Here is a 25,668-nt window from a genome sequence, read left to right on the forward strand (position 1 = left end):
ATTTCTTTCCATATTCGGCCTATTCCGTTTACACCCACCTGGAGGCAGCATCATTTTAGGGTAGCTCCGCCTGAGTCCACTAGATAGAGCACGTTCTGCCATAAATTCATACTTTCTATGATTAATATCTCCACAATTATAAGGGCTAGCTGGCTGGATTTCTTTTGACCGTATCCAACAGTGCATATGAACTGGTGGTGTTACTTTCGAAAAGATCGGAGAAGGATTCATTTTCGCCATTTTATGGCTATTTATATTTTATTACATTGTTACTCAATGCTAAGAGCTAGCTGGCTGAAAAAATCAAGACAGTATCCAACACCACGAAGGGAGCCAGCACCTTTTCAAAAAGATCTATACATTATTCACTTTATTACGATTTTCTCCGTTTTTAAATAGCCAGAGTCAATAGAAAAAAGCATGTGTTTAAGACGGTATCGCCCGGCTCTGATCCATACTTGAACGCACTCCGGAAATTATTTTTGGCTTTAGTTCTTACTAATCGTGTGCATCTTCCGGGAGCATTCACAAGACGATCCATACAATATTCACGTTTTAATTGAAGTGCCAGAAGTAGCTCAAATGTTGTCTTTCAATGCTTTATTGCCCGTTTATGCTCCAGATTTACACACATTCCGGAGCCTTATTTGGGGCATTAATTAAACACAGTATTGCACTTTTTTTAAGACTCACTTTTGATTTCAAAGATTGCAACAGCTGTTCATGGGCTTTTATCAATGTGACTATGTTCAAGATGGATATGTTTTTTTTTTACTGGAAACGAAGTGTGGACATCGACAATGAACCCGGAAGTGTTTATTTTTATTTTTATCATTACTGCAAACGGGACAATAATGAGACCTAATAGGTAAGTTATGGGTTTGATTGTGAGTGTGCTTGCTTATGTGATATGCCTATTGTACTTTCTGTTGTGATTTTGATCAAAACTGTTTATCTCACTAAATAGATGAGATTCGAAACTTTCTAAAAATATGCGACATTGCACAATAACTCCAACTACAGCTGTAGTGCCTCTTAACGTGGTAAGAGGTTATGTTGTTTGCTCTGTTTCTCTTTCGTATACTAACTTTCTATGTCATTCCAGGTCCAGCCACTCCCTCCTGCCCTATAGTTACTTCCACCTGACCCCCGCCCACTCACTCCCCTGCTCCTCATTTTCTAGTCCACAATATATGTATGTATTGGCAAGATTGTATAGTTTGCATCTGCACTAGTTTATCAGCATTATATGAAATTATATGAAAATATTTTTTTTGTTTTTTCGGAAATGTATAATTTTTTTGAAATTGAGGTAATTTATCGAACATCTTTTTTGAAAGGGAAGTCAATTATCACAAATCAAGTCCTTTTTGGAAAGTGAGGAAACGTTTTGGAAAATGAACAAAGTGAAGATATCTTTTTGACATGACATTCGGAAGGTGAATTCATTCTTGAAAAGTGAAGTCATTTATCAAAATTTAAGTGATTTTGAAAGGTGAAGACATTTTTGCAAAATTACTAATTTTACGGAAATAAATTCCTTTTTGTAGAGTGAGGTCAATTATTCAGGAACAAAGTCATTTTTGAAAAGTGAAATCTTTTCCAAAAGATAACTTATTTCAAATTTTGAACAAATTGAAAATATTTTTGAAAGGTGAAATATTTTATGGAATTGATGACATTTTTTGAAAACAAAGTAATCTTAGTTTAATCTGTCTCTCGACAAACACCCAACATTAATTTTTTAACATCCCAATGAGGATGTACAATCCTGTAGTCAGCTGGAAGCAAATTCATTGAAACTCATGGAAATCATAATTTAACTGACTGATCACCAGATAGGAAAGGGACATAAAATACTGTGTTTGGTTTGGGCGAGGTCTGCAAGAGGCAGGACATGACGCAAAAAAAACTTGCTGCCGTTGTAATTCATTTTTTGCCCTGTCATCATTCACACAACCAATGTGTTTATGATTAAATTGTTTATAAGAGCACAATGCATGCCAGAAATGGCAGGATCAGAGGTGTGCTTGTGAAATTGCAATTTGGCAGGTAAACTAACATGCTTTATTGAGCTACACTGCTACTATCACTAAAATTAAATTTCTTCCCCAATCTAAAAGAAGCTAACTACATGTTCTTTGTCATAACATTTATTAACAGGTTTTGTCCTTTAAAGAGATATTTTGCCTCATTTTCGCAGTGTGTGTGCAAGCGCCCCCGTCGGGACTGCCCATTATTCCAAAGGCCCATTGTTCTGAAAATCCCAAAAGTCTGAAAAATGTCCCATTGGAGCCAAAGTCCATTTATCCGATGGTCCATTACTCCTAAAACAAACATCCATTGTTCCGAAAAACACACACTCTGCTACTATGGCGGAGGCATGACCCGTCCTACTATGCCTCTGATTGGCTAGAACTCGTTGCCTTCATTGGTTGGTTTGGTTTAGGCATGAGGAGTAAGATTGGTTAGGGTGAGTATAACAAAATCAATTAGAGGCAGAGTCCGTGGGTCATGCCTCGCTGTCTGTTCTGTGTGTTCAACTGCCTACACTGCAATAGCACAGACTCAGTGGAAAATCCGTAAAGTAGTAGCAGTAGTGGTAATAGTGTTACTTTGTTAAATCCTTACTAGCTACTTTTCAGAAAGGAAGTATGATGTTCTACTTCACTTAAATGGACATAGCCATGGTAATGTTGAACAAATCATTAAAAACCTAGAAACTAGTCAGTATAATTCCCGACTTGAGTGTACATAAATATGATAACTTATCATTACTGACAGTCATTGATTGAGTTATTCAGGATCTATTTGTGATAAATTCAATAATTATATGTTCCTTCTCTACTTGTTCCTTTCTCTGACTTTCGTGCATTTCAAGTCTCAGATCAAGCAGCAGTACACTTCACAATTCAAAATAATATATAATAGCAGTTTTATTTACAATTTTGTGTCACTCAACTTTACATTTCAGATATGTCACACTTGCTTTATGAAGGCTTCTCGTTAAAGAAATGGGAACAGTAAAATGACCATGCTGTCTTTCATGTTTGTTGCACCGGATTTTACAATATCATCCCAGTGAACTGTATACTTTTAAGTTTCTAATTATGTACTGAAAAATCTTATAATATCTGGCAGATCTTTTGAATCGGTAGGCCTAATGAAAAACATTGTATATATACAGTTTGATGCATTGATTCAAATATTGGTGAATGACTCCGATGCACCAGTGCTTCTTGAGTTTGTAGCTTCTGACATACGGTAGATATCTGAAAGACAAAGGACAAATAGTTAATAAGAAAACATATTCAAGTAAACGGACAAACTGCTGAATTTAGAACAACAACTTGCTTCTACGCAATCGACGTATCCAGTTTAGTCCACTGAGAGAGGAAATGCCACCACTTGTACTCTAGAGTAGAAAAAGAAAAGTAGAACATTAAGTGATTGCAGGAAACACTCTTGCATATTTTCATTGAGATTGATCGTAATAATGTCTGTAGCATTTATCCAAAATGTAGATTTAACTACAGGTAGAATACATTGAGAACACCTGCAAAGTAAACCTGTATAAACTAAACATGTATGCAATAGTTTTGGTACATTTAAAAACAAAAAACAAATCACTTACTCTTGTTGTATTAGAGGTTGTGCTTGTTGTAGGGAATTTCCTTGAGAGGATAGAACGGATCTACAGGCACAATCAAATTCATGTCAATGTCAAAATCAATAGTATTCAACGACTGTGCAATATTAGGAAATATTTAGCAAGATTAACACTTTAAAATTACAATAGTTTGACATTTTGGGAAATAACCTCATTTGCTTTTGATTGACTGACTTATTTTGTGTTGGTAGGCAGATTGTGTACAGAGCCAACTGCTCCCAGTCACTATGATAAGCTAAACTAATTGCTTTCTGCCTCTAGCTCTACTTAACGTGCATACACGTGACAAGTGGCAATGGTGGAAAGTACCTGAGTAGATCTTCTCAAGTACTGTACTATTGTACTGTACACTTTTGAGGTACTTGTACTTGACTTAAGTATTGTCTATTCCACTACATTTCTGAGAGAAATATTATACTACTTTATATATTATATTTAAGCAATAGCTCACGACAGACCGTGGTATATGATCATTATATCACAGTTAAGGGGCGTGGTACAACCCCCTTAACTGTGATATAATGAGCATATATCACGGTCTGAAGTGAGCTATTGTTTTTATAAAACGGTTACCAAGTGGGGCAATATGAAAGAAAAATACACACTCCAATTTAAATAGTTTTTATTATTAAATAATGATGTTTAATATAAAATAGTCCCTCCGTTGCCTTCTGCACAAAACATAGTGGGAGGTGGTTGCTATGCAACAACACTAACAGCTAGCGAACATATTAGACAGACAACGTTGATCGATTATTTGGTCTACCTGCTCTTCACGTAGCTCTGCATGTCGTCTTTTAGGGGCTTTTTTCTCTGGAGATAGGCACTGATCAATCCACTCCTCCAGAGTAAAGCTTTGTAAATTTGTTTCCCTTTAACACCAAATGTGTTGGCGATTGCAAGCAAAGTTTTGGATTACCGTAATTATGCCATAGTTTACGCAATCGAAAATATTTTAACGGTTTCTGAAAGCTGAGACTCTGCGCTTTACATCACATATCATTACGGTAACTTCACTTACGGCCCTCCCAGAAGCCCGCGAAACAGCGCCTTTGTTCTGAGCGAATACACACACACCGTGGAGAAATAGAGCCGGAAAACAGCGGATTTAATGAAAATGGAAGCAAGACGGTATGTAAATCAACCCTTGTATTGCGTGGTGACTTGTTTAGAACAGTGTACCAAGTCTGTAAGGTTGTACTAGGTGTGTAATTGTACTTAATCAATAAACTAACAGACGTAATTTAACCTCTCTGGGAACCATCACCTTATCGTGGTGGAGAGGTTTGTGTGTCCCTATGAACCTGAGAGCTGTGTTGTCTGGAGCCTAGTGCTCCTGGTAGGGTCTCCCAAGGCAAATTGGTCTCAGGTGAGGGGCCAGACTAAGAATGGTTCAAAAATGACTTCATGAAAGAAAGGGAAAGGAAAGGAGAGACCCTGCCCGGAGGAAGCCCGGGGCCCCCGTCTGGAGCCAGGCCCAGAGGGAGGGCCCGACAGCGAGCGCCTGGTGGCCGGGTTTGCCACGGAGCCCGGTCGGGCACAGCCCGAAGAAGCTACGTGGTGCCTCCCATCCATCCATCCTGTGGGCCCACCACTCATGGGAAAAAACGCTGGGGTCGGGTGCGCTGTCACACGGGTGGCAGTGATGGTCAGGGACCTCGACGGACCAGACCCGGGCAGCAGAGGCTGGCTCTGGGGACGTGGAACGTCACCTCTCTGTGGGGGAAGGAGCCGGAACTAGTGCGGGAGATGGATCGCTACCAGTTGGATCTGGTGGGGCTTACCTCCACGCACAGTCTTGGCTCTGGAACCGTACTCCTGGATAGGGGTTGGACTCTATTCTTCTCCGGAGTTGCCCAAGGTGTGAGGCGTCGGGCCGGGGTGGGGATACTCACTAGCCCCCGGCTGAGCGCCGCTACGTTGGAGTTTATCCCGGTGGACGAGAGGGTCGCCTCCCTATGCCTTCGGGTTATGGGGGGGAAAACTCTGACTGTTGTTTGTGCCTATGCCCCAAACCGCAGTTCTGAGTATTCGGCCTTCTTGGAGACCCTGAATGGAGCCCTGCAGGGGGCTCCAGTAGGGGACTCCGTAGTCTTGCTGGGAGACTTCAACGCACACGTGGAAAACGATGGAGACACCTGGAGAGGCGTGATTGGGAGGAAGGGCCTCCCTGATCTAAACCTGAACGGTCGTTTGTTGTTGGACTTCTGTGCTAGTCATGGAATGGCCATAACAAACACAATGTTCGAACATAAGGATGCTCATAAGTGCACGTGGTACCAGAGCACCCTAGGCCAAAGGTCAATGATCAATTTCGTAATCGTATCATCTGATCTGAGGCCGCATGTTTTGGACACTCGGGTGAAGAGAGGGGCGGAGCTTTCGACTGATCACCATCTGGTGGTGAGTTGGATCAAGGGGTGGGGGAAGACTCTGGACAGACCTGGTAAACCCAAACGGGTAGTGCGGGTGAACTGGGAACGTCTGGAGGAAGCCCCTGTCCTGGGGATCTTTAACTCACACCTCCGGCGGAGCTTTTCAGCCATCCCTGTGGAGGTTGGGGGCATTGAACCTGAGTGGGCGATGTTCAAAACCTCTATTGCTGAAGCTGCGGTGATGAGCTGTGGTCTTAAGGTCTTAGGTGCCTCAAGGGGCGGTAACCCTCGAACACCGTGGTGGACCCCGGTGGTCAGGGAAGCCGTCCGACTGAAGAAGGAGTCCTTCCGGGTTATGTTATCCGGGAGGACTCCGGAAACAGTTGCAGGGTATCGAAGGACTAGAAGGGCGGCAGCTTCTGCCGTGTCAGAGGCAAAGCAGCGGGTGTGGGAGAAGTTCGGAGAAGCTATGGAGAAGGACTTTCGGTCGGCACCAAGGTGCTTCTGGAAAACCATCCGGCACCTCAGGAGGGGGAAGCGAGGAACCATCCAAGCTGTGTACAGCAAGGGTGGGACCCTGCTGACTTCAACTGAGAAGGTTATCGGCCGCTGGAAGGAGCACTTTGAGGAACTCCTGAATCCGACTAACTCTATGGTTGAGGCAGAGCTGGAAGCTGATGGGGGATCATCGTCAATTTCCCTGATGGAAGTCACTGAGGTAGTCAAACAACTCCACAGTTGCAAAGTCGCAGGGGTTGATGAGATCCGTCCAGAAATGCTGAAGGCTTTGGGTGTTGAGCGGCTGTCTTGGTTGACACGCCTCATCAACATTGCGTGGAAGTCTGGGACAGTGCCTAGGGGTTGGCAGACCGGGGTGGTGGTTCCCCTATTTAAAAAGAGGGACCAGAGAGTGTGTGCCAACTACAGGGGTATCACACTTCTCAGCCTCCCTGGTAAAGTCTACTCCAAGGTACTGGAAAGGAGGGTTCGAGCGGTAGTCGAACCTCTGAAGAGGAACAATGCAGATTCCGTCCTGGTCGTGGAACAACAGACCAACTCTTTACTCTTGCAAGGATCCTGGAGGGGGCCTGGGAGTACGCCCATCCGGTGTGTTTTGTGGATCTGGAGAAGGCGTATGACCGGGTCCCCCGGGTGATACTGTGGGAGGTGTTGCGGGAGTATGGGGTGAGGGGGTCACTTTTGAGGGCCATCCAATCCCTGTACGCCCAAAGCGAGAGTTGTGTCCGGATACTCGGCAGTAAGTCAGACTCGTTTCCCGTGAATGTTGGCCTCCGCCAGGGCTGCACTTTATCACCAATCCTGTTCGTGATCGAGGCGTAGTCGTGGAGGAGAGGGGTTGCAGTTCGGTGACCTGAGGATCTCATCGCTGCTCTTTGCAGATGATGTGGTCCTTATGGCATCATCGGTCTGTGACCTTCAACAGTCACTGGATCGGTTCGCAGCCGAGTGTGCAGCGGTTGGGATGAGGATCAGCACCTCCAAATCTGAGGCCATGGCTCTCAGCAGGAAACCGGTGGATTGCCTACTCCGGGTAGGGAATGAGCCATTACCCCAAGTGAAGGAGTTTAAGTACCTCGGGGTCTTGTTCGCGAGTGAGGGGACAATGGAGCGAGAGATTGGCCGGAGAATCGGAGCAGCGGGGGCGGTATTACAGTCACTTTACCGCACCGTTGTGACGAAAAGAGAGCTGAGCCAGAAGGCAAAGCTCTCAATATACCGGTCGATCTTCGTTCCTACCCTCACCTATGGTCATGAAGGCTGGGTCATGACCGAAAGAACGAGATCACGGGTACAAGCGGCCGAAATGGGTTTTCTCAGACGGGTGGCTGGCGTCTCCCTTAGAGATAGTGTGAGAAGCTCAGCCATCCGTGAGAGACTCGGAGTAGAGCCGCTGCTCCTTTACGTTGAAAGGAGCCAGTTGAGGTGGTTCGGGCATCTAGTAAGGATGCCACCTGGGCGCCTCCCTAGGGAGGTGTTCCAGGCACGTCCAGCTGGGAGGAGACCCCAGGACTCGATGGAGAGATTATATCTCCTCACTGGCCTGGGAACGCCTCAGGATCCCCCAGTCGGAGCTGGAGGATGTGGCCTGGAGAAGGGAAGATTGGGGTTCCTTACTGGAGCTGCTGCCCCCGCGACCCGATCCCGGATAAGCGGTAGACGATGGATGGATGGATGGATGGACGTAATTTAACAGCTGTAGCTTTTTCTCAGACGCGGAGGGATACTGACTTGTTGTGAAAAGTAACTACAATTCTACCCATGATATGCACACATTATATCACGGCTAAGAACCAATCAGATTGCTTGATTTGGCATGTCCGTTTTATAAATATATATATATATTGTACTTTGTAGTCCACTACTATTATTTGATAATTAACAGTTACTTTGCAGATTACATAAAAAACAACGGATTGCGTGTAAAGTAGTTAAAATGAGCTCCACCTCGGCCAACGACAACAGTAATAACTTTGAGTTCTCTGAGGTTCTCTGAGTAGCATGAGTGAGTGTCTCACATTGGGAAGCTCAACATTGCATTGCATTGTGCCAGCCAGGATTGGCTGGAATAAAGCATGTTAGTGTTAAGGAGGGTGGAGACCCTCCCCCTATAAAAAGGCTTTACACTAGGCTGCCAGTCATTCCAAAATGCTCACCTAATGTTACGCTGTACCTGTGTGTTCCAATTGCTAACCCGGTGTGGCTAGGGGATAGCAAAATCCGATTTGGAGTGTTGCCACTTCTAGGCGGGTTATACAGCGGGAGTATTGCTACTCTGTAATGCATTAGCCAAGTGAAGCCATCAATATTTTGGGAAAATTATTCTACTTTCTACTTCTGTCCACACAAAGTGTTACCATTCAGTTTGGCTAGCTGCTGAAAGCTCAAGTAACTAAACACAGCGAGAACAAATTACCCTATGGCCGAGTTTTCTCTCATATCAAACGACAGTAAAGTCCAGGAAAGAAATGTTTTGGTCGTAGCAAGAAAATATTTTTGAATGACTGGCAGCGTAGTTTCCAGCGTTAATAGGGGAATGGTCTCAACTCTCCTTGACACTGATGTGCCTGATTCCTGCCATTCCTGGGTGGCAGAATACAACAGTAGCTTCTGATGAGGTCACGCCATAGGCGTTTCCAATGTGAGACACAAAACGAATGCTCATAAATAGAGCCTGCTTACACATTAAAGCAACATCACGTTACTATTTGGCGGGCAGCAATGCCGGTGTTGTGCCAGAAGCCGGGCGGGCAGGGAACGGAACAGGGTTTAGTAATATGCAAATGCTACATTATGTTGCTCTTATGCATCATAATAATCCCATTATGGAATTTCTAACATAACATTGATATGAGCCCTTCTGCTCCATAAGGAGTACTTTAATTTGTGTATACTTTAAGTACATTTTGATCATAAAACTTCTGTACTTTCACTTAAGAATAATTTTGAATGCAGGATATCACAATATGTCATAATGGAGTATTTCTACATTGTAGTATTGCTACCTTTACTTAAATGAAGGGTTTCAATACTTCCACCACAACTGTCAAAGAGGTATCGATCATCTTTCCCCAAATAAATAAGTGTATTTCCTAAATTATTATTTTGAAGTCAACATACCTTTGAATCAAATAGTGTCCCAAACACTAAAATGAAGAAACCCTGAGGAGAAACAGATGGCATGCACATTTCTTTATCATCATATCACAAAAATAAAATGTAGTACACAAAAATACTGCCATGTAAGAATTTTACAATCTTGTATTTTAATGGATGCAAATACCTGTAGTGAATTGAAGAGTGCAAAGGTAATATGGATTCCGTTGTTGTTTGATGTTACAATGGTTCCCACTCCTAAAGACCAGGTCAGTCCAAATAAAGGTGTCAAAATAACCACACACCTTAATATGACCACCAGCGTCTGCTTTTCATCGTTTTGGGCGACATCTCCCACACCTCTTCTCAGCATTTTGAACAATACCACGATTACGATTATTATGTTGATGAAAACTACAGTTAATGCAGGTATCACCATGGCCAGCAGGGCTTTTGTCGGAGACCAGTTGAGCCAACAGACATTGTTTTTGCTGATGTATCCATCTTGTGGTGCTGTGACAGCAACAGTAATAACAGCAATGATCAGAGGGGCCCCGTAGCCCAATATGAAGCCTATCGCCAACATGGTTGACTTGGACATGTGGGAGAAGACCATGACTGTCCGGTAAAAGAGCAGAAGGCCTGAGACAAGCATCCAAAAGAACACAGCAAGGTAGAAAAAGTGCATAAAAAATGTTATTGTGCTGCAAGGTTCAACTGAAGCTTTATAGTCCTCCTCTAGGTTCTTAGAAATAGAGGCACCAATGATAAAACAGATGTCAGCGATCAACAGAGACAGGGCAGTGTTAATGATGGAAACATGACGCATGAAGGCAGTGCTCTTTCTAGTAATGGCTTTCCAAACGTATCCTTCAATAATGAGACATATAACTAAACTTGCCAGAAAAATCCCAACTCCAACATAAGTGATTATTTCCAAGGCTTCTCTCACTGCTCGAGGGATGTCTGTTGCCATCAGAATTGAAAAGGAGGTGAGATGGTTGCATCTGCAGGTTACAGTGTTGTTTATTTCAGAAATAAACTCACACCCCTCATCATCCCAGGCACCCAGATTATTTAAGAGTGTGAAGTTCCAGAAGACGCACTGGGGATGTAGTGACAGGGACTGATTTAACTTGCTGTAGCTCAGAGTTACATTCTGAATTGTTGCATTTAATTTGACTAGCACCACAGCAGCGTTGATGGCATTATCGGGGAGGGTGTCATTGCTGTTGGTGTTGATGTTAAAGCTGGTGTTTCGTGCGGGCATAACAATATTAAGGGTAAAGAAGGTAATGGTGGTGATAGGGATGTTGCTAATGTCGGTGTTTGGAATGTCAAGGACAACGCTGTTATTCAGATCTGCCTTAAAGGAGTTGTTAAATGTGGTTCTGTCGAGGAAGATCCGTTCAGTGGCAATGGAAAAAGTTCCGATCAATACGTCAGAGAGGATCTCCATTGAAGACAGTAATTTTGAGCTCACATTGCGGGTTTCATTTGCATTCAAAACTACCCAGGACTCTCTCGAGTCATCACCAACGATGACATCAACTGTGTCAAGGATATCCTGTGGATGAAGAGACATTTCATTGTGAGAATACAACCTAGTCAAAAAATTGATTTGTTGACATAAAATATACGCTTAACTAAGATGCTAAAGATGGGAAAGTTTAACCTACCTGCATGCTATCTCTACTGACTTCCTGAATGTTAAGCGCTGCAATGTTGTCTAGGATCTCAACGATAGCTGATATGGTTGCAGTTGAATTTACAATTTGTTCTTTAAATTCTCCGACAGTGTCACTTAGATTTGCCACAAAATTTGCCACATCGTCCACAATCAAATCCTGAAAGAAAGAAATATTAAAATCACAAAAACGTGTGACACTATATTTTAATCAATGTGAGATATTCATGAAAAATGCAGAGCTGTTTCTATCTGACAACTACAAACTGTTACAGACAACAGCTGTGCAACCTTTAGGTCACACGAGTGCTGTGGTATTAGGGATGTCCCAGTCCTTTGATATTTGGTATCTGACCTTGTTAGTCGAATACAATATTTACTTAAACTAGTTCAGTGCCTGTTCGGGATGTGCCCGTGCCGCTGCTTTTTGGGTTTTGAAGTGAGTCTATGCAGGCATTTACGGGAGCAACGCTACAGTGTACACATCATAAGTGCAAAGGATGCCATGAAAATGTTTTATGTTTTGGCCTTTAATAAAGTCAAAGCCCAGTTAAATATACATGCCCCAGGTTCAGAAAGCAAGTCCAAGTTCAGACTGGCCGACGCAATTCAACTATTTTGTTCAGGGGGCCAGATTTGAAGAAAGCTAAGGGCCAGACATTTGACAGTTGAAAAAAGATTGCTCATATATCCTCACCATGGAATTGTAATTTCAAACAAATTTCCTGAGTTTCAACACTATCTTGGATTAAGTCAAGAAACAGACGCAGACGCGTTAATAACAATGCTGTCAGAGCGATATTTATGTCAGTAACCGTTCAGGCAGAGAGTGGTACTGCAGCACGGGAGACGGTGAGAGGCTTTCAAATCAAAATGATAATAAATTCATACCAAACATACCAAGAAGTCCCATAGTGGCGTTTAGCGAACGTGGCTGCGCTGTTGTGTGGATGTTGATGCATGTGTGAAAGCTCTTTTGGTGTTAATAAATAATATTTGTCAGTATGGTATACTGTATGTTCCAGAGATTTCAAATGGGGATGAAGTGTTATTCTCAGCTGATCACCAACCTCTGAACTAAGGAGTAAATTCTTGAATTCTGTTATGATGCAGGTGTCCTCCAAAAGTTTCCACTCTCCATCTGTCTGACACACCGCAGTCTTCATTCCCTCTTGACCTATATCGCATCCGATGCTTGATGTGCTGCCTTCTGGTCCAGTCCCATACTGCTCATCATCACATACAATAGCTGAAGAGATATGCAATCAATTAGTGTTACACAAAAATATTGTAAAAAAACAAACAGCTATGGAACAGTACAATTTAATATGTTACTCTTACCTTCTTTGAAAATGTTCAATACTGTTGTCCTTTGAAAATCTCTGCCATTGACCATTGCCTTACAAATAAAACGTAGTGTCGTTGTTTCGCTGCAGCTCTCCAGGTTGCGATTATACGTCATGCAAAAGCTTTCTCCATTGCTAGTAGTGTCAGCTGTGAACATTTAACACGTGTTGATAATAAAACAAACTGTTAATGGATGTGTCCAGCTTTTCAGTGTGATAACATTAAGGCGTTTTTCTCCATCACTTCATACTTACAGTTGAGTTCAACTAAGTCCTCATTGAACCACTGGACCTTATAGGGGGACTGCACTCAACACTGAAGTGATGCTTGTTCCGTTGTCCCCTCGCATTTAACATTAACTTGACTCCGTGATTGTATAATGGGAGCTTGTATGATATCATCTCTTGTCACATCTGTATTTTGTTTGAAAGTTATTACTTCGCCCTTCAGAGTACATTCGTAAGGTCCTGTGAGGAAGAGAAGTATTAAAGATTGCATTGGTATACTGTAAAATAAAAGAATGATCACATGCCAGTATTTTACTATAGCTGTGACTAAATACCGATACATTGACAGTATTTGTGTATTATTGGTGGATGTAATTTAATGTAAGATATTGTCTCTTATTTGTAATACAGATATGATAGTCTAAGCAAGGAATTAATTTATCTATAAACTTTAATAGAAAATACTTAATTTTACTCTAACACAATGTTTATGCTTTTTCACAATATTCTGATGAAATATAATATTAATCTTAAACTAGGATATATGTGAACTTGTTTCACAGTGTCATGGCATTTAGAACTTTATATGGTGTTGGGTAAATACTGCAGTAATTGTATAGTGATTTCCTGGTTACTGATTTCTTAGTAATTAACTAATTCAGCTAACTTTGACTTACCAATGTCAAGAAGGTTGACGTCCTTAACCGTAAGAATTGAATTCCGGCTAGAAGTGGTTATTACCCTACGTGTATTCTCTTTAATAACACTTCCTCCAAATTTCCACTCGGAACCAGACATTCTTCCCACATTAAGCTCTATTGATGGCTCACACTTCAGCATCATGGTTGTACCAGTATAAGCGGGGGTGGGGGAGGTAATGCTGATTGATTTTGGACCTTTGGAGAAAGTAAATAAAATATCAGTTTGGAATTCAATCAAGTTAATTGAAAAGTAATTACCTACTAGCTTCTTTGAACTTACTGTTGTAGAATGCAGAAACTGAGCCAATGACAGGAGCAATAGACCGTAACGCATCTAGAAGTCTTTTATTTACTACAGACACTTGCGATGAGTTAACTTGTGTTGTCTGAACAAAAAAGTCTGCAATTATGCTTCCTTTTCTGTAAGAACAAACACAAGCCAAAGTGGTGGTGTAAAATGTGTATGTGTAATGTGGCTATTATTTGTTTGCATTACCCGTGAAGATCAAGGGTATTTAAAAGTATTTATCTCAAAAGTGTTCATATCCTATTAAGCCAGGGGTCTTCAACGTTTTTCAGGCCAAGGACCCCTGAACTGGTGTAGCAAGGAGCAGGGACCCCCTACTGTATATATTATATAGAAGAGGCTTGAAGAGGTCCGTGTGACGGGGGGGTGCATGGCGCAAACTTCTTTTAGTTCACCCCTCTCCTTTCCTCCCCTCTGTCTCTGACTGTAGGTGTGTGTGTCGGGAGCGAAGTCCTGCCCTTCGCAATTTCTTTTATTAATTTGCTTTATCTACAAACAATTTTGCGACCCCCCCTGCAGCACCCTGTTGAAGACCTATGTATTAAGTTATCCATTGCTACCACAGATTTGAGATATCACGTGGTAGGCAGAATTTAAATAGGCAGAATCAATATTCAAGTAGTAATTCATTGAATGGTAGAGAATTAATTATTCAATCTGTTAAATTGTGACATACTGAGCTTCATACTTTGTATATGGGAAGGAGCCAAAAAACAATCCAAGAGGTTAGAAAGCTTGTGTGATAAAGGGGCCTTCTGAGGGACCACACTTGCACAATTAATAGAGCCAAGAAAAAACGAGTGAAAGTAAAACATGCTGTCCTCAGAAATGATTTAGAAGCACGTTGGTGCAGTGAGAAGAAGGCTGTACAAGACATTACAGCATAATGTAACGTTTTTACTTTTAGGACCCAAAAGAATGCAGGTAGGTGTCATCTTGGCTAAGTGGTCTTAGACTGTGTAGGTTTGAAATGTGGAGCTCCAATGACATCATGCTGAGGAACTGAGAGAAGAAATACTTGCACTCTGAAATTCATTCCTTTGTGCCTTCATATCACTGCCTCTTCCTTGAACCAATGAAGCAATCCTGACGTCATGTTTGAATATGAAAGGCAACCCTTTCTACAACTAAACTACATTCACATTTCTGTTTTGAGGGAATTCTCCTGGATTACGGTGACAGTTTTAAACATTTGGTTAACGTTGTGAATTGAAAGAAAACACACAAATGCGGAACAACGGTCTCCTGGGTGAAAGTCCTGTCTTTGTTTGAGCCACACGTGTACCTCGTCCTTCTCCCTGCGCGGACTTCCAAGGACTGATTTGAAACGCGTCTGTGATAGATCAAAAACTAACATAATCCGGGACAAGATATGTTTTCCTCTAAACATACTTGACAATGCAGTTCAGATGGATGGAAACGTAATTCTTCAGGATATCAGGCTGCTAATGGCCACTAAATGTCACAACTGGAACAGTAGCGTTTAAAAGCGTGTTGTGGTAACTGTTGCTATATAAACTGTTGTTGACATTTTAAGAACATTTGGAAAAGAAAAAGTAGTCTACAAATGATTTTAAAGGTTGACTGTTGTTGACGGTGCAGCTGTTTGTCATGACTCTAGATTTCTGTTCCTGTTTTATTTTGTAGAGTTCACCTCCCTTGTGTCATGTCTTGTGTCCGCCATCGTCAGCGTTTGCCCCGCCCCTGATTGTTTCCACCTGTTCCCACTCACCTCTTGTATAAATTGTCCTGTCTCCCTTTGTCTTGTGACAGTTCAGAGCCTATGCCCGTACCAGCGATCCATGAAGTGTGCTTATCTGATAGTTTTGTATGTCCTCCTAGTGAGAGTTTTCAGTTGTTGTTTTGATTTATGGAAGTAAACCTTTGTTTATTGTACACTACCTTTGTGTCTGGAGTCGTGCAATTGAGTCTTCCTTCCCTGTGTCCGAGTCATAACACTGTTTAGATGTGTTTTGGCAATAGATGCTGAGTCAATCAATCAATCTTTGCATTAAATTATATAGTCGGTCACCTAAGACAATAGCTGCCAATATGGAAGAGTAAGGTAGCACGTTTTTAGTAGCACTCACTTGTTGAGATTGTTGGTGTTGTAGTGTTCACAGGTGGCAAAGTAGTAGGAGTTGAATCTGAAAAAAAACCTTTTTAAAATCTTATATTACATTTCACAATAGAAAACAAAATGATTCACACCCAGATTAAGTACTGTTGATATATTAGCAATAACGAACAAACGACATCCTGACAACTTCCCTCAAGGTCTCTATTTCACCTTTCTACAAGGTTGCCTTATCACAACTGCAGTGACACAGGAATACAAGTGTCGGTTCACACTGTTAAATTAAGAGGTATGTTTTTTTCAAATCACCATGGTTCACGACATTCTTGATGGTAATAAAAAATATTACCAAATCCAATGGCGGATAAAAAATAAGGCTCTCCAACAGAAGGGCACCCTATAAGGCCCTGCATTTCGTTTTCTTCAGAGGACAGACAGTATGTAGACCGTAGCTGTATCACATGTATTCAACACTGTGTTTGTCTTTATGCGTTTTCATAAATTAAATACTGTCTTCTTAGTCTTACTTGTTGGTGGTGGAGTTGTTGTCGGAGGACAAGCTGTAAAGTCTGTGAGCAGGAATAGAGAGAAGAGTAGCTGCTGAATAGATACAACTATAGAGAGTGACACTTCTAAGATATTTACTACTGTACTTATAAGATGCACACTTTAAGAGCTTGAATCACGGCTGTCAGAATATTTGATTTTCGTGTTTTTGCTCTTTTTACAAGTATAAGAGGGTTGAGAGTCTGTATACAAGAAGAATGCTGGATTATTTACACAATATTATCATATGTGCATTATTACCATGATATTCATATCTAATGTCTTTAATATCAAAGTTAACATTAATACTAGTATATCGTGACACCCCTAGTTTGAATATAACTTGCAATTCTTAACTGGATGTTATATTTAAAAGAGTGGAGTCATTTTATGAGTAAATGACTTTACAGTGTAGTTATGCATTCTCTACAACAGATGGCAGTGTTTCCAAAGGTTTCCTTCTGACTCAAGCAAGCTCCTATCTTTGTATAACTCGAAAGCCAGCAATTACATAGTGAGACACAGTAATCGGAATGAGATTAAAAAGTGTCTCACAAGAAGCCAGTTATGCTCGTTTTCCAAGACTTCACTGAGTTATGATAAACGGTTATGGTCATGGTTATCAAAGTATCAAATATTAGTAAATGTGCAAGCAAAGTACTCACTATGATGGTGTGTTGACTGACAGTACTGTCAATCCATGGGAATAGCTTTGATGCACCCACATGTGTTGTTTGTATTACCATCACATTTCCCATAGGTAGAGCACTTGTCACAAGGCCACAGGTAGTCATCCTCACAGCGGCACTGGAACCCAAATTCAACTTTGCTGCAAACTTTAAAAAAGAACACAGTATTTTCCCTTGTAAAAAGGTCCAAGGTTTAAAATAGACAGCTAAATAAAATAATACCATGTTTGTTTTGAAAAGCCATTATTGCAGAGCCCCAATCTTCTGGACCGATAGCCCATTTGTCCCATTTACACTCTTGCTGCAACAAACATAATCCCATATTCTGTCTCTGATTAGCTATATTAGCAAAGTACAGATTGCCTTTGTTGATTTGTTTAAGCATTAGAGGTGAGATTGGTTAGGGCGTCCTTTGCTATAGTAATCTTGGCCGCATAAATAAAATAACAGAAGGTTCAACTACATCATTATGCATAATAATCAACCCTGTGCTTCTGTTCCTTGAACTGAGAGAGTGTATTTATGGAGTAATGGGCCTTTGGAACAATGGTTTGTTTTCGGGATAACGGGCTGTCAAATATATTGTACCTCATTGTACCTTATAAACCAACTAGAGCATTGCGCTCCCAGACTGCAGGGTTACTTGTGGTTCCTAGAGTCTCTAAGAGTACAATGGGAGCCAGAGCCTTCAGCTATCAAGCTCCTCTCCAGTGGAACCAGCTTCCAGTTTGTGTTCGGGAGGCAGACACCCTCTCCATATTTAAGAGCAGGCTAAAGTGTTTCCTTTTTGATAAAGCTTATAGTTAGGGCTTGCTCAGGTTTGCCCTGGATCAGCCCCTAGTTATGCTGCTATAGGCTTAGACTGCCGGGGGACACCTCCCTGCTCTCTTCCTTCTCTTCCTCTCTCCTCCCCTCCCTCTCTCTTCTTCTCCCTCTCTATCTGTATGCATTTATGTAAATGTATGTTACTAACTCATCATCCGGGGCATCATCCCCAGAGTGTCTATCTCTCATGTGGCAGGTTGCCACTGATAGAGTTTACGTCAGGATCAGGAATCGTGACAGCGCCTGCTGCCCTGGTCCTGCTGGACACCGGGAAGCCTTTTTGACATTTTCCTGGATTCATCCATACTTTCCCTTTTTCAACAACATAATTTCTGTCAAATGTTGTATTTGTACTATGTTGTTTATCCTGTACACACAACATCTATTGCACGTCTGTCCGTCCTGGGAGAGGGATCCCTCCTCAGTTGCTCTCCCTGAGGTTTCTTCCATTTTTCCCCCTTTTAATTGTGGGGTTTCTTTTAGGAAGTTTTTCCTTGTGCGATGCGAGGGTCTAAGGACAGAGGATGTTGTAACCTGTACAGTCTGTAAAGCACACTGAGACAAATGTATAATTTGTGATATTGGGCTATACAAATAAATTTGATTTGATTTACAATCAGACAGTTTGTTGCACCTTTTGGAGGAAAATGAGACTGAACATCGTGACATAGGCTACCACGCCGCTGTCAGGTGGCTCAGCCTGGACAAAGAGTGTGGGACCTGAGAGAAGGGTCAAGACTTCTCTGTGAAGAAAGGAAAAGATGTCCCACATCTTTCAGATGCAGACTGGATGGCAGACCTTGGTTTTGCTGTTGATGTGACTGCACTAATGAATGAACTAAATGTCAAACTGCAATGCAAGGGCCTTTTTGTGCATGAAATGTACAGCGCAGTGAAGGCTTTCATGAGAAAGTTGCAGCTTCAAGCCAAATGGAGGATAACATTCTCACCCACTTGCCAACACTGAAGGAAGCCACACCATTAGCTGATCACCTCCACAGGAACTCATCCATGTTAGAAGCACTGCATGGTGAGCTTTGGAGGCGATTTCAAGACTTTAAAACAGTTGAGAATGAAATGCACATGATTTTTCCCCCATTTACATGCAATGTGGACGATGCACCCAGTGATGTTCAGCTCATTGACCTGCAGTCTGACACACTTCTGTCAGAGCACTTTGGGTCAGTCTCACTGCCTGAGTTTTACTCTTCCCTGAAAGAGGAGAACTTTCCACACATGAGGAGACATGCTCAGAAGATTCTGGTCCTCTTTGGATCTACCTACATATGTGAACAGACATTCTCAGTGATGAAGTTCAACAAATCCAGATACAGATCCTCTATCACTGATGATCAGCTGTCCTGCGCATATCCACCTCAGACATTCAACCAGATCTCAGTGCACTTGTTCAAGCTCAAGACAGACTGGACTTTTCTCACTGAACAAGTAAAGTGAACTGAAAAACATCAAAAGCACTTTTTGTATAAAGTTGATTAATTGCTGATCTTTACATACTGTAAAACACCTTTTCAGTATTGGTCTGTGAAGATTAACATGTTAAAAATAAAATACTGATGTAATGATTGTTTTTACTGTTTATTACTTCTCTAGGAGTATTTTCCTATTTGACCCGCTCCATAATTTCATATATTTATTGGAAGAGAATATCCTTATTATTTAGATTACTAGTCGCAGCTAATCAAAATATATAATGTACTGCTTTTTACAATGGGAGAAAATTAATGTTGAGCAGAATTAAGTTCAATTAATTGTTGATTCGGCCCTCCAACACAGCTCGGGATTCTCATGTGGCCGCTTGTAAAAATTAATTGCCCACCCCTGTACTAGTAGAAACCCAAAGTACAAGAATTTACCTGATAATAAGGACGTTATGTCCCCTTTAGTCTTACGTCTAAAGCTTGTATCTGCTGCCCCCTCATGGTAAAAGAAAACAATCCGTTATTGCGGTATAAATAGACTTAGCATAGCAGAACGCAGACACAGATAACATGTACAAAAATCAGAGACTAAAATATAAATGACTAAATATATGAAAATGATATAAACACATCAATAAATGTTAATGTCCAGGTTTACTGTCACTGTCACTCATGTAATGAAAAATACATGATCCCTCGCTTCGTACCCCGCACTCAATGAAGTCCCTGGCTAAAGACCTCACCTGGAATTTGAACCTATGTTCCCGTACAATTGGCCTAATTTTTGACATATCTATGGACATACAGTATGTCCATGTCCATAGATTTAACAAATGCTAAATGTTATAAAATATAACATATAAATGATTGATTGAATAGGTGTAAACACATCTATTCAATCAATCATTTATAGGCCAACTGTGTTTGGTCTCATAGTTCCAAATGTGAAATTTATATTTATATTTGTACTGTCAACATTTCTACAGGTGGGACGTTTCCAATGGCCCATTATTCCAAAACCCCAATAATAATAATATTTTTTTTTTAAAGTCAATTTATTTGACAGCCCGTTATCCCGAAAACAAACCATTGTTCCAAAGGCCCATTACTCCATAAATACACTCTCTCAGTTCAAGGAACAGAAGCACAGGGTTGATTATTATGCATAATGATGTAGTTGAACCTTCCCTGTTGATATTTTATTTATGTGGCCAAGATTACTATAGCAAAGGACGCCCTAACCAATCTCACCTCTAATGCTTAAACAAATCAACAAAGGCAATCTGTACTTTGCTAATATAGCTAATCAGAGACAGAATATGGGATTATGTTTGTTGCAGCAAGAGTGTAAATGGGACAAATGGGCTATCGGTCCAAAGGGACATCTTTCAGAAGATTGGGGCTCTGCAATAATGGCTTTTCAAAACAAACATGGTATTATTTTATTTAGCTGTCTATTTTAAACCTTGGACCTTTTTACAAGGGAAAATACTGTGTTCTTTTTTAAAGTTTGCAGCAAAGTTGAATTTGGGTTCCAGTGCCGCTGTGAGGATGACTACCTGTGGCCTTGTGACAAGTGCTCTACCTATGGGAAATGTGATGGTAATACAAACAACACATGTGGGTGCATCAAAGCTATTCCCATGGATGGACAGTACTGTCAGTCAACACACCATCATAGTGAGTACTTTGCCTGCACATTTACTAATATTTGATACTTTGATAACCATGACCATAACCGTTTTCATCATAACTCAGTGAAGTCTTGGAAAATGAGCATAACTGGCTTCTTGTGAGACACTTTTTAATCTCATTCCGATTACTGTGTCTCACTATGTAATTGCTGGCTTTCGAGTCATACAAAGATAGGAGCTTGCTTGAGTCAGAAGGAAACCTTTGGAAACACTGCCATCTGTTGTAGAGAATGCATAACTACACTGTAAAGTCATTTACTCATAAAATGACTCCACTCTTTTAAATATAACATCCAGTTAAGAATTGCAAGTTATATTCAAACTAGGGGTGTCCGATATACTAGTATTAATGTTAACTTTGATATTAAAGACATTAGATATGAATATCATGGTAATAATGCACATATGATAATATTGTGTAAATAATCCAGCATTCTTCTTGTATACAGACTCTCAACCCTCTTATACTTGTAAAAAGAGCAAAAACACGAAAATCAAATATTCTGACAGCCCTGATTCAAGCTCTTAAAGTGTGCATCTTATAAGTACAGTAGTAAATATCTTAGAAGTGTCACTCTCTATAGTTGTATCTATTCAGCAGCTACTCTTCTCTCTATTCCTGTTCACAGACTTTACAGCTTGTCCTCCGACAACAACTCCACCACCAACAAGTAAGACTAAGAAGACAGTATTTAATTTATGAAAACACATAAAGACAAGCACAGTGTTGAATACATGTGATACAGCTACGGTCTACATACTGTCTGTCCTCTGATTGAAGAAAACAAAATGCAGGGCCTTATAGGGTACCCTTCTGTTGGAGAGCCTTATTTTTTATCCGCCATTGGATTTGGTAATATTTTTTATTACCATCAAGAATGTCGTGAACCATAGTGATTTGAAAAAAACATACCTCTTAATTTAACAGTGTGAACCGACACTTGTATTCCTGTGTCACTGCAGTTGTGATAAGGCAACCTTGTAGAAAGGTGAAATAGAGACCTTGAGGGAAGTTGTCAGGATGTCGTTTGTTCGTTATTGCTAATATATCAACAGTACTTAATCTGGGTGTGAATCATTTTGTTTTCTATTGTAAAATGTAATATAAGATTTTAAAAAGGTTTTTTTTCAGATTCAACTCCTACTACTTTGCCACCTGTGAACACTACAACACCAACAATCTCAACAAGTGAGTGCTACTAAAAACGTGCTACCTTACTCTTCCATATTGGCAGCTATTGTCTTAGGTGACCGACTATATCATTTAATGCAAAGATTGATTGACTCAGCATCTATTGCCAAAACACATGAACACTAAACAGTGTTATGACTCGGACACAGGGAAGGAAGACTCAATTGCACGACTCCAGACACAAAGGTAGTGTACAATAAACAAAGGTTTACTTCCATAAATCAAAACAACAACTGAAAACTCTCACTAGGAGGACATACAAAACTATCAGATAAGCACACTTCATGGATCGCTGGTACGGGCATAGGCTCTGAACTGGCACAAGACAAAGGGAGACCGGACAATTTATACAAGAGGTGAGTGGGAACAGGTGGAAACAATCAGGGGCGGGGCAAACGCTGACGATGGCGGACACAAGACATGACACAAGGGAGGTGAACTCTACAAAATAAAACAGGAACAGAAATCTAGAGTCATGACAAACAGCTGCACCGTCAACAACAGTCAACCTTTAAAATCATTTGTAGACTACTTTTTCTTTTCCAAATGTTCTTAAAATGTCAACAATAGTTTATATAGCAACAGTTACCACAACACGCTTTTAAACGCTACTGTTCCAGTTGTGACATTTAGTGGCCATTAGCAGCCTGATATCCTGAAGAATTACGTTTCCATCCATCTGAACTGCATTGTCAAGTATGTTTAGAGGAAAACATATCTTGTCCCGGATTATGTTAGTTTTTGATCTATCACAGACGCGTTTCAAATCAGTCCTTGGAAGTCCGCGCAGGGAGAAGGACGAGGTACACGTGTGGCTCAAACAAAGACAGGACTTTCACCCAGGAGACCGTTGTTCCGCATTTGTGTGTTTTCTTTCAATTCACAACGTTAACCAAATGTTTAAAACTGTCACCGTAATCCAGGAGAATTCCCTCAAAACAGAAATGTGAATGTAGTTTAGTTGTAGAAAGGGTTGCCTTTCATATTCAAACATGACGTCAGGATTGCTTCATTGGTTCAAGGAAGAGGCAGTGATATGAAGGCACAAAGGAATGAATTTCAGAGTGCACGTATTTCTTCTCTCAGTTCCTCAGCATGATGTCATTGGAGCTCCACATTTCAAACCTACACAGTCTAAGACCACTTAGCCAAGATGACACCTACCTGCATTCTTTTGGGTCCTAAAAGTAAAAACGTTACATTATGCTGTAATGTCTTGTACAGCCTTCTTCTCACTGCACCAACGTGCTTCTAAATCATTTCTGAGGACAGCATGTTTTACTTTCACTCGTTTTTTCTTGGCTCTATTAATTGTGCAAGTGTGGTCCCTCAGAAGGCCCCTTTATCACACAAGCTTTCTAACCTCTTGGATTGTTTTTTGGCTCCTTCCCATATACAAAGTATGAAGCTCAGTATGTCACAATTTAACAGATTGAATAATTAATTCTCTACCATTCAATGAATTACTACTTGAATATTGATTCTGCCTATTTAAATTCTGCCTACCACGTGATATCTCAAATCTGTGGTAGCAATGGATAACTTAATACATAGGTCTTCAACAGGGTGCTGCAGGGGGGGTCGCAAAATTGTTTGTAGATAAAGCAAATTAATAAAAGAAATTGCGAAGGGCAGGACTTCGCTCCCGACACACACACCTACAGTCAGAGACAGAGGGGAGGAAAGGAGAGGTGTGAACTAAAAGAAGTTTGCGCCATGCACCCCCCCGTCACACGGACCTCTTCAAGCCTCTTCTATATAATATATACAGTAGGGGGTCCCTGCTCCTTGCTACACCAGTTCAGGGGTCCTTGGCCTGAAAAACGTTGAAGACCCCTGGCTTAATAGGATATGAACACTTTTGAGATAAATACTTTTAAATACCCTTGATCTTCACGGGTAATGCAAACAAATAATAGCCATAATTAACAATTGTCTCTTCTCTTGTATCTCTACCTGACCTGTTGTTCAAATCACAAAAAAATGCAAATGTTCTTCCATAGCTTTGCTCATGTTTTTGATCTTGTTTAAATAAACAGGATTGAATGTGGACATGACAGTGGAATTAAACAAGACATTCACAGAAGAATTTGATGATACAACAAGTTCTGCGTACAGGAACCTTGAAAAAGCCATTACTTCCGTGGTAAGTGCATTGATGAATACCATATCCAATTGTAACTTGTATTTTCACTTTTAATGTTGATATTATGAACCATGTCTCTCCCACAGTTAAAAACGCAGTATCAAGGACTCACAGGATTTAAGGATGCTTTTGTGAAAGGATTCAGGTATGGTAATTCTGCCATTAAAAACATTTGGAGCCAGGAATCTGTACACATTTTACACCACCACTTTGGCTTGTGTTTGTTCTTACAGAAAAGGAAGCATAATTGCAGACTTTGTTGTTCAGACAACACAAGTTAACTCATCGCAAGTGTCTGTAGTAAATAAAAGACTTCCAGACGCGTTACGGTCTATTGCTCCTGTCATTGGCTCAGTTTCTGCATTCTACAACAGTAAGTTCAAAGAAGCTAGTAGGTAATTACTTTTCAATTAACTTGATTGAATTCCAAACTGATATTTTATTTACTTTCTCCAAAGGTCCAAAATCAATCAGCATTACCTCCCCCACCCCCGCTTATACTGGTACAACCATGATGCTGAAGTGTGAGCCATCAATAGAGCTTAATGTGGGAAGAATGTCTGGTTCCGAGTGGAAATTTGGAGGAAGTGTTATTAAAGAGAATACACGTAGGGTAATAACCACTTCTAGCCGGAATTCAATTCTTACGGTTAAGGACGTCAACCTTCTTGACATTGGTAAGTCAAAGTTAGCTGAATTAGTTAATTACTAAGAAATCAGTAACCAGGAAATCACTATACAATTACTGCAGTATTTACCCAACACCATATAAAGTTCTAAATGCCATGACACTGTGAAACAAGTTCACATATATCCTAGTTTAAGATTAATATTATATTTCATCAGAATATTGTGAAAAAGCATAAACATTGTGTTAGAGTAAAATTAAGTATTTTCTATTAAAGTTTATAGATAAATTAATTCCTTGCTTAGACTATCATATCTGTATTACAAATAAGAGACAATATCTTACATTAAATTACATCCACCAATAATACACAAATACTGTCAATGTATCGGTATTTAGTCACAGCTATAGTAAAATACTGGGATGTGATCATTCATTTATTTTACAGTATACCAATGCAATCTTTAATACTTCTCTTCCTCACAGGACCTTACGAATGTACT

At 40.7% G+C, this 25,668-nt stretch overlaps 1 protein-coding gene and 1 long non-coding RNA gene across 2 annotated transcripts; one reads left to right on the forward strand and one right to left on the reverse strand.

Annotated features, from left to right (window-relative positions):
• Window positions 1–2,939: 2,939 nt before the first annotated feature.
• Window positions 2,940–12,743, reverse strand: LOC115003633 (adhesion G-protein coupled receptor F1-like). Its single transcript, XM_029425510.1, has 8 exons — window positions 12,689–12,743; window positions 12,418–12,596; window positions 11,340–11,507; window positions 9,848–11,227; window positions 9,685–9,726; window positions 3,635–3,694; window positions 3,349–3,415; window positions 2,940–3,272 (listed from the first exon to the last, which is right to left on the reverse strand). The coding sequence occupies exons 1-8, from the start codon at window positions 12,741–12,743 to the stop codon at window positions 3,202–3,204; spliced, it is 2,022 nt and encodes a 673-aa protein (XP_029281370.1). The 3' UTR covers window positions 2,940–3,201.
• An 11,709-nt stretch (window positions 12,744–24,452) lies between these two features.
• LOC115004036 (uncharacterized) lies at window positions 24,453–25,030 on the forward strand. The gene is made up of 4 exons (XR_003831723.1): window positions 24,453–24,537; window positions 24,624–24,682; window positions 24,771–24,910; window positions 24,996–25,030. It is a non-coding gene; the product is annotated as an uncharacterized LOC115004036 (long non-coding RNA).
• Window positions 25,031–25,668: the final 638 nt, after the last annotated feature.

This window comes from Cottoperca gobio, chromosome 24, assembly GCF_900634415.1.
Source record: "Cottoperca gobio chromosome 24, fCotGob3.1, whole genome shotgun sequence".
Classification (NCBI taxonomy): Eukaryota; Metazoa; Chordata; class Actinopteri; order Perciformes; family Bovichtidae; genus Cottoperca; species Cottoperca gobio.

Bases quoted from the DNA above. Each gene is read 5' to 3' on its own strand.
- LOC115003633 (XM_029425510.1), bottom strand. From the start codon at position 12,743: ATGGTCAATGGCAGAGATTTTCAAAGGACAACAGTATTGAACATTTTC. The intron at 3,695-9,684 runs GTATGTTGACTT...TTGTGCCTGTAG, and splicing joins GGACACTATTTGATTCAAAG to ATCCGTTCTATCCTCTCAAG. The intron at 3,416-3,634 runs GTAAGTGATTTG...TTTCTACTCTAG, and splicing joins CAACCTCTAATACAACAAGA to AGTACAAGTGGTGGCATTTC.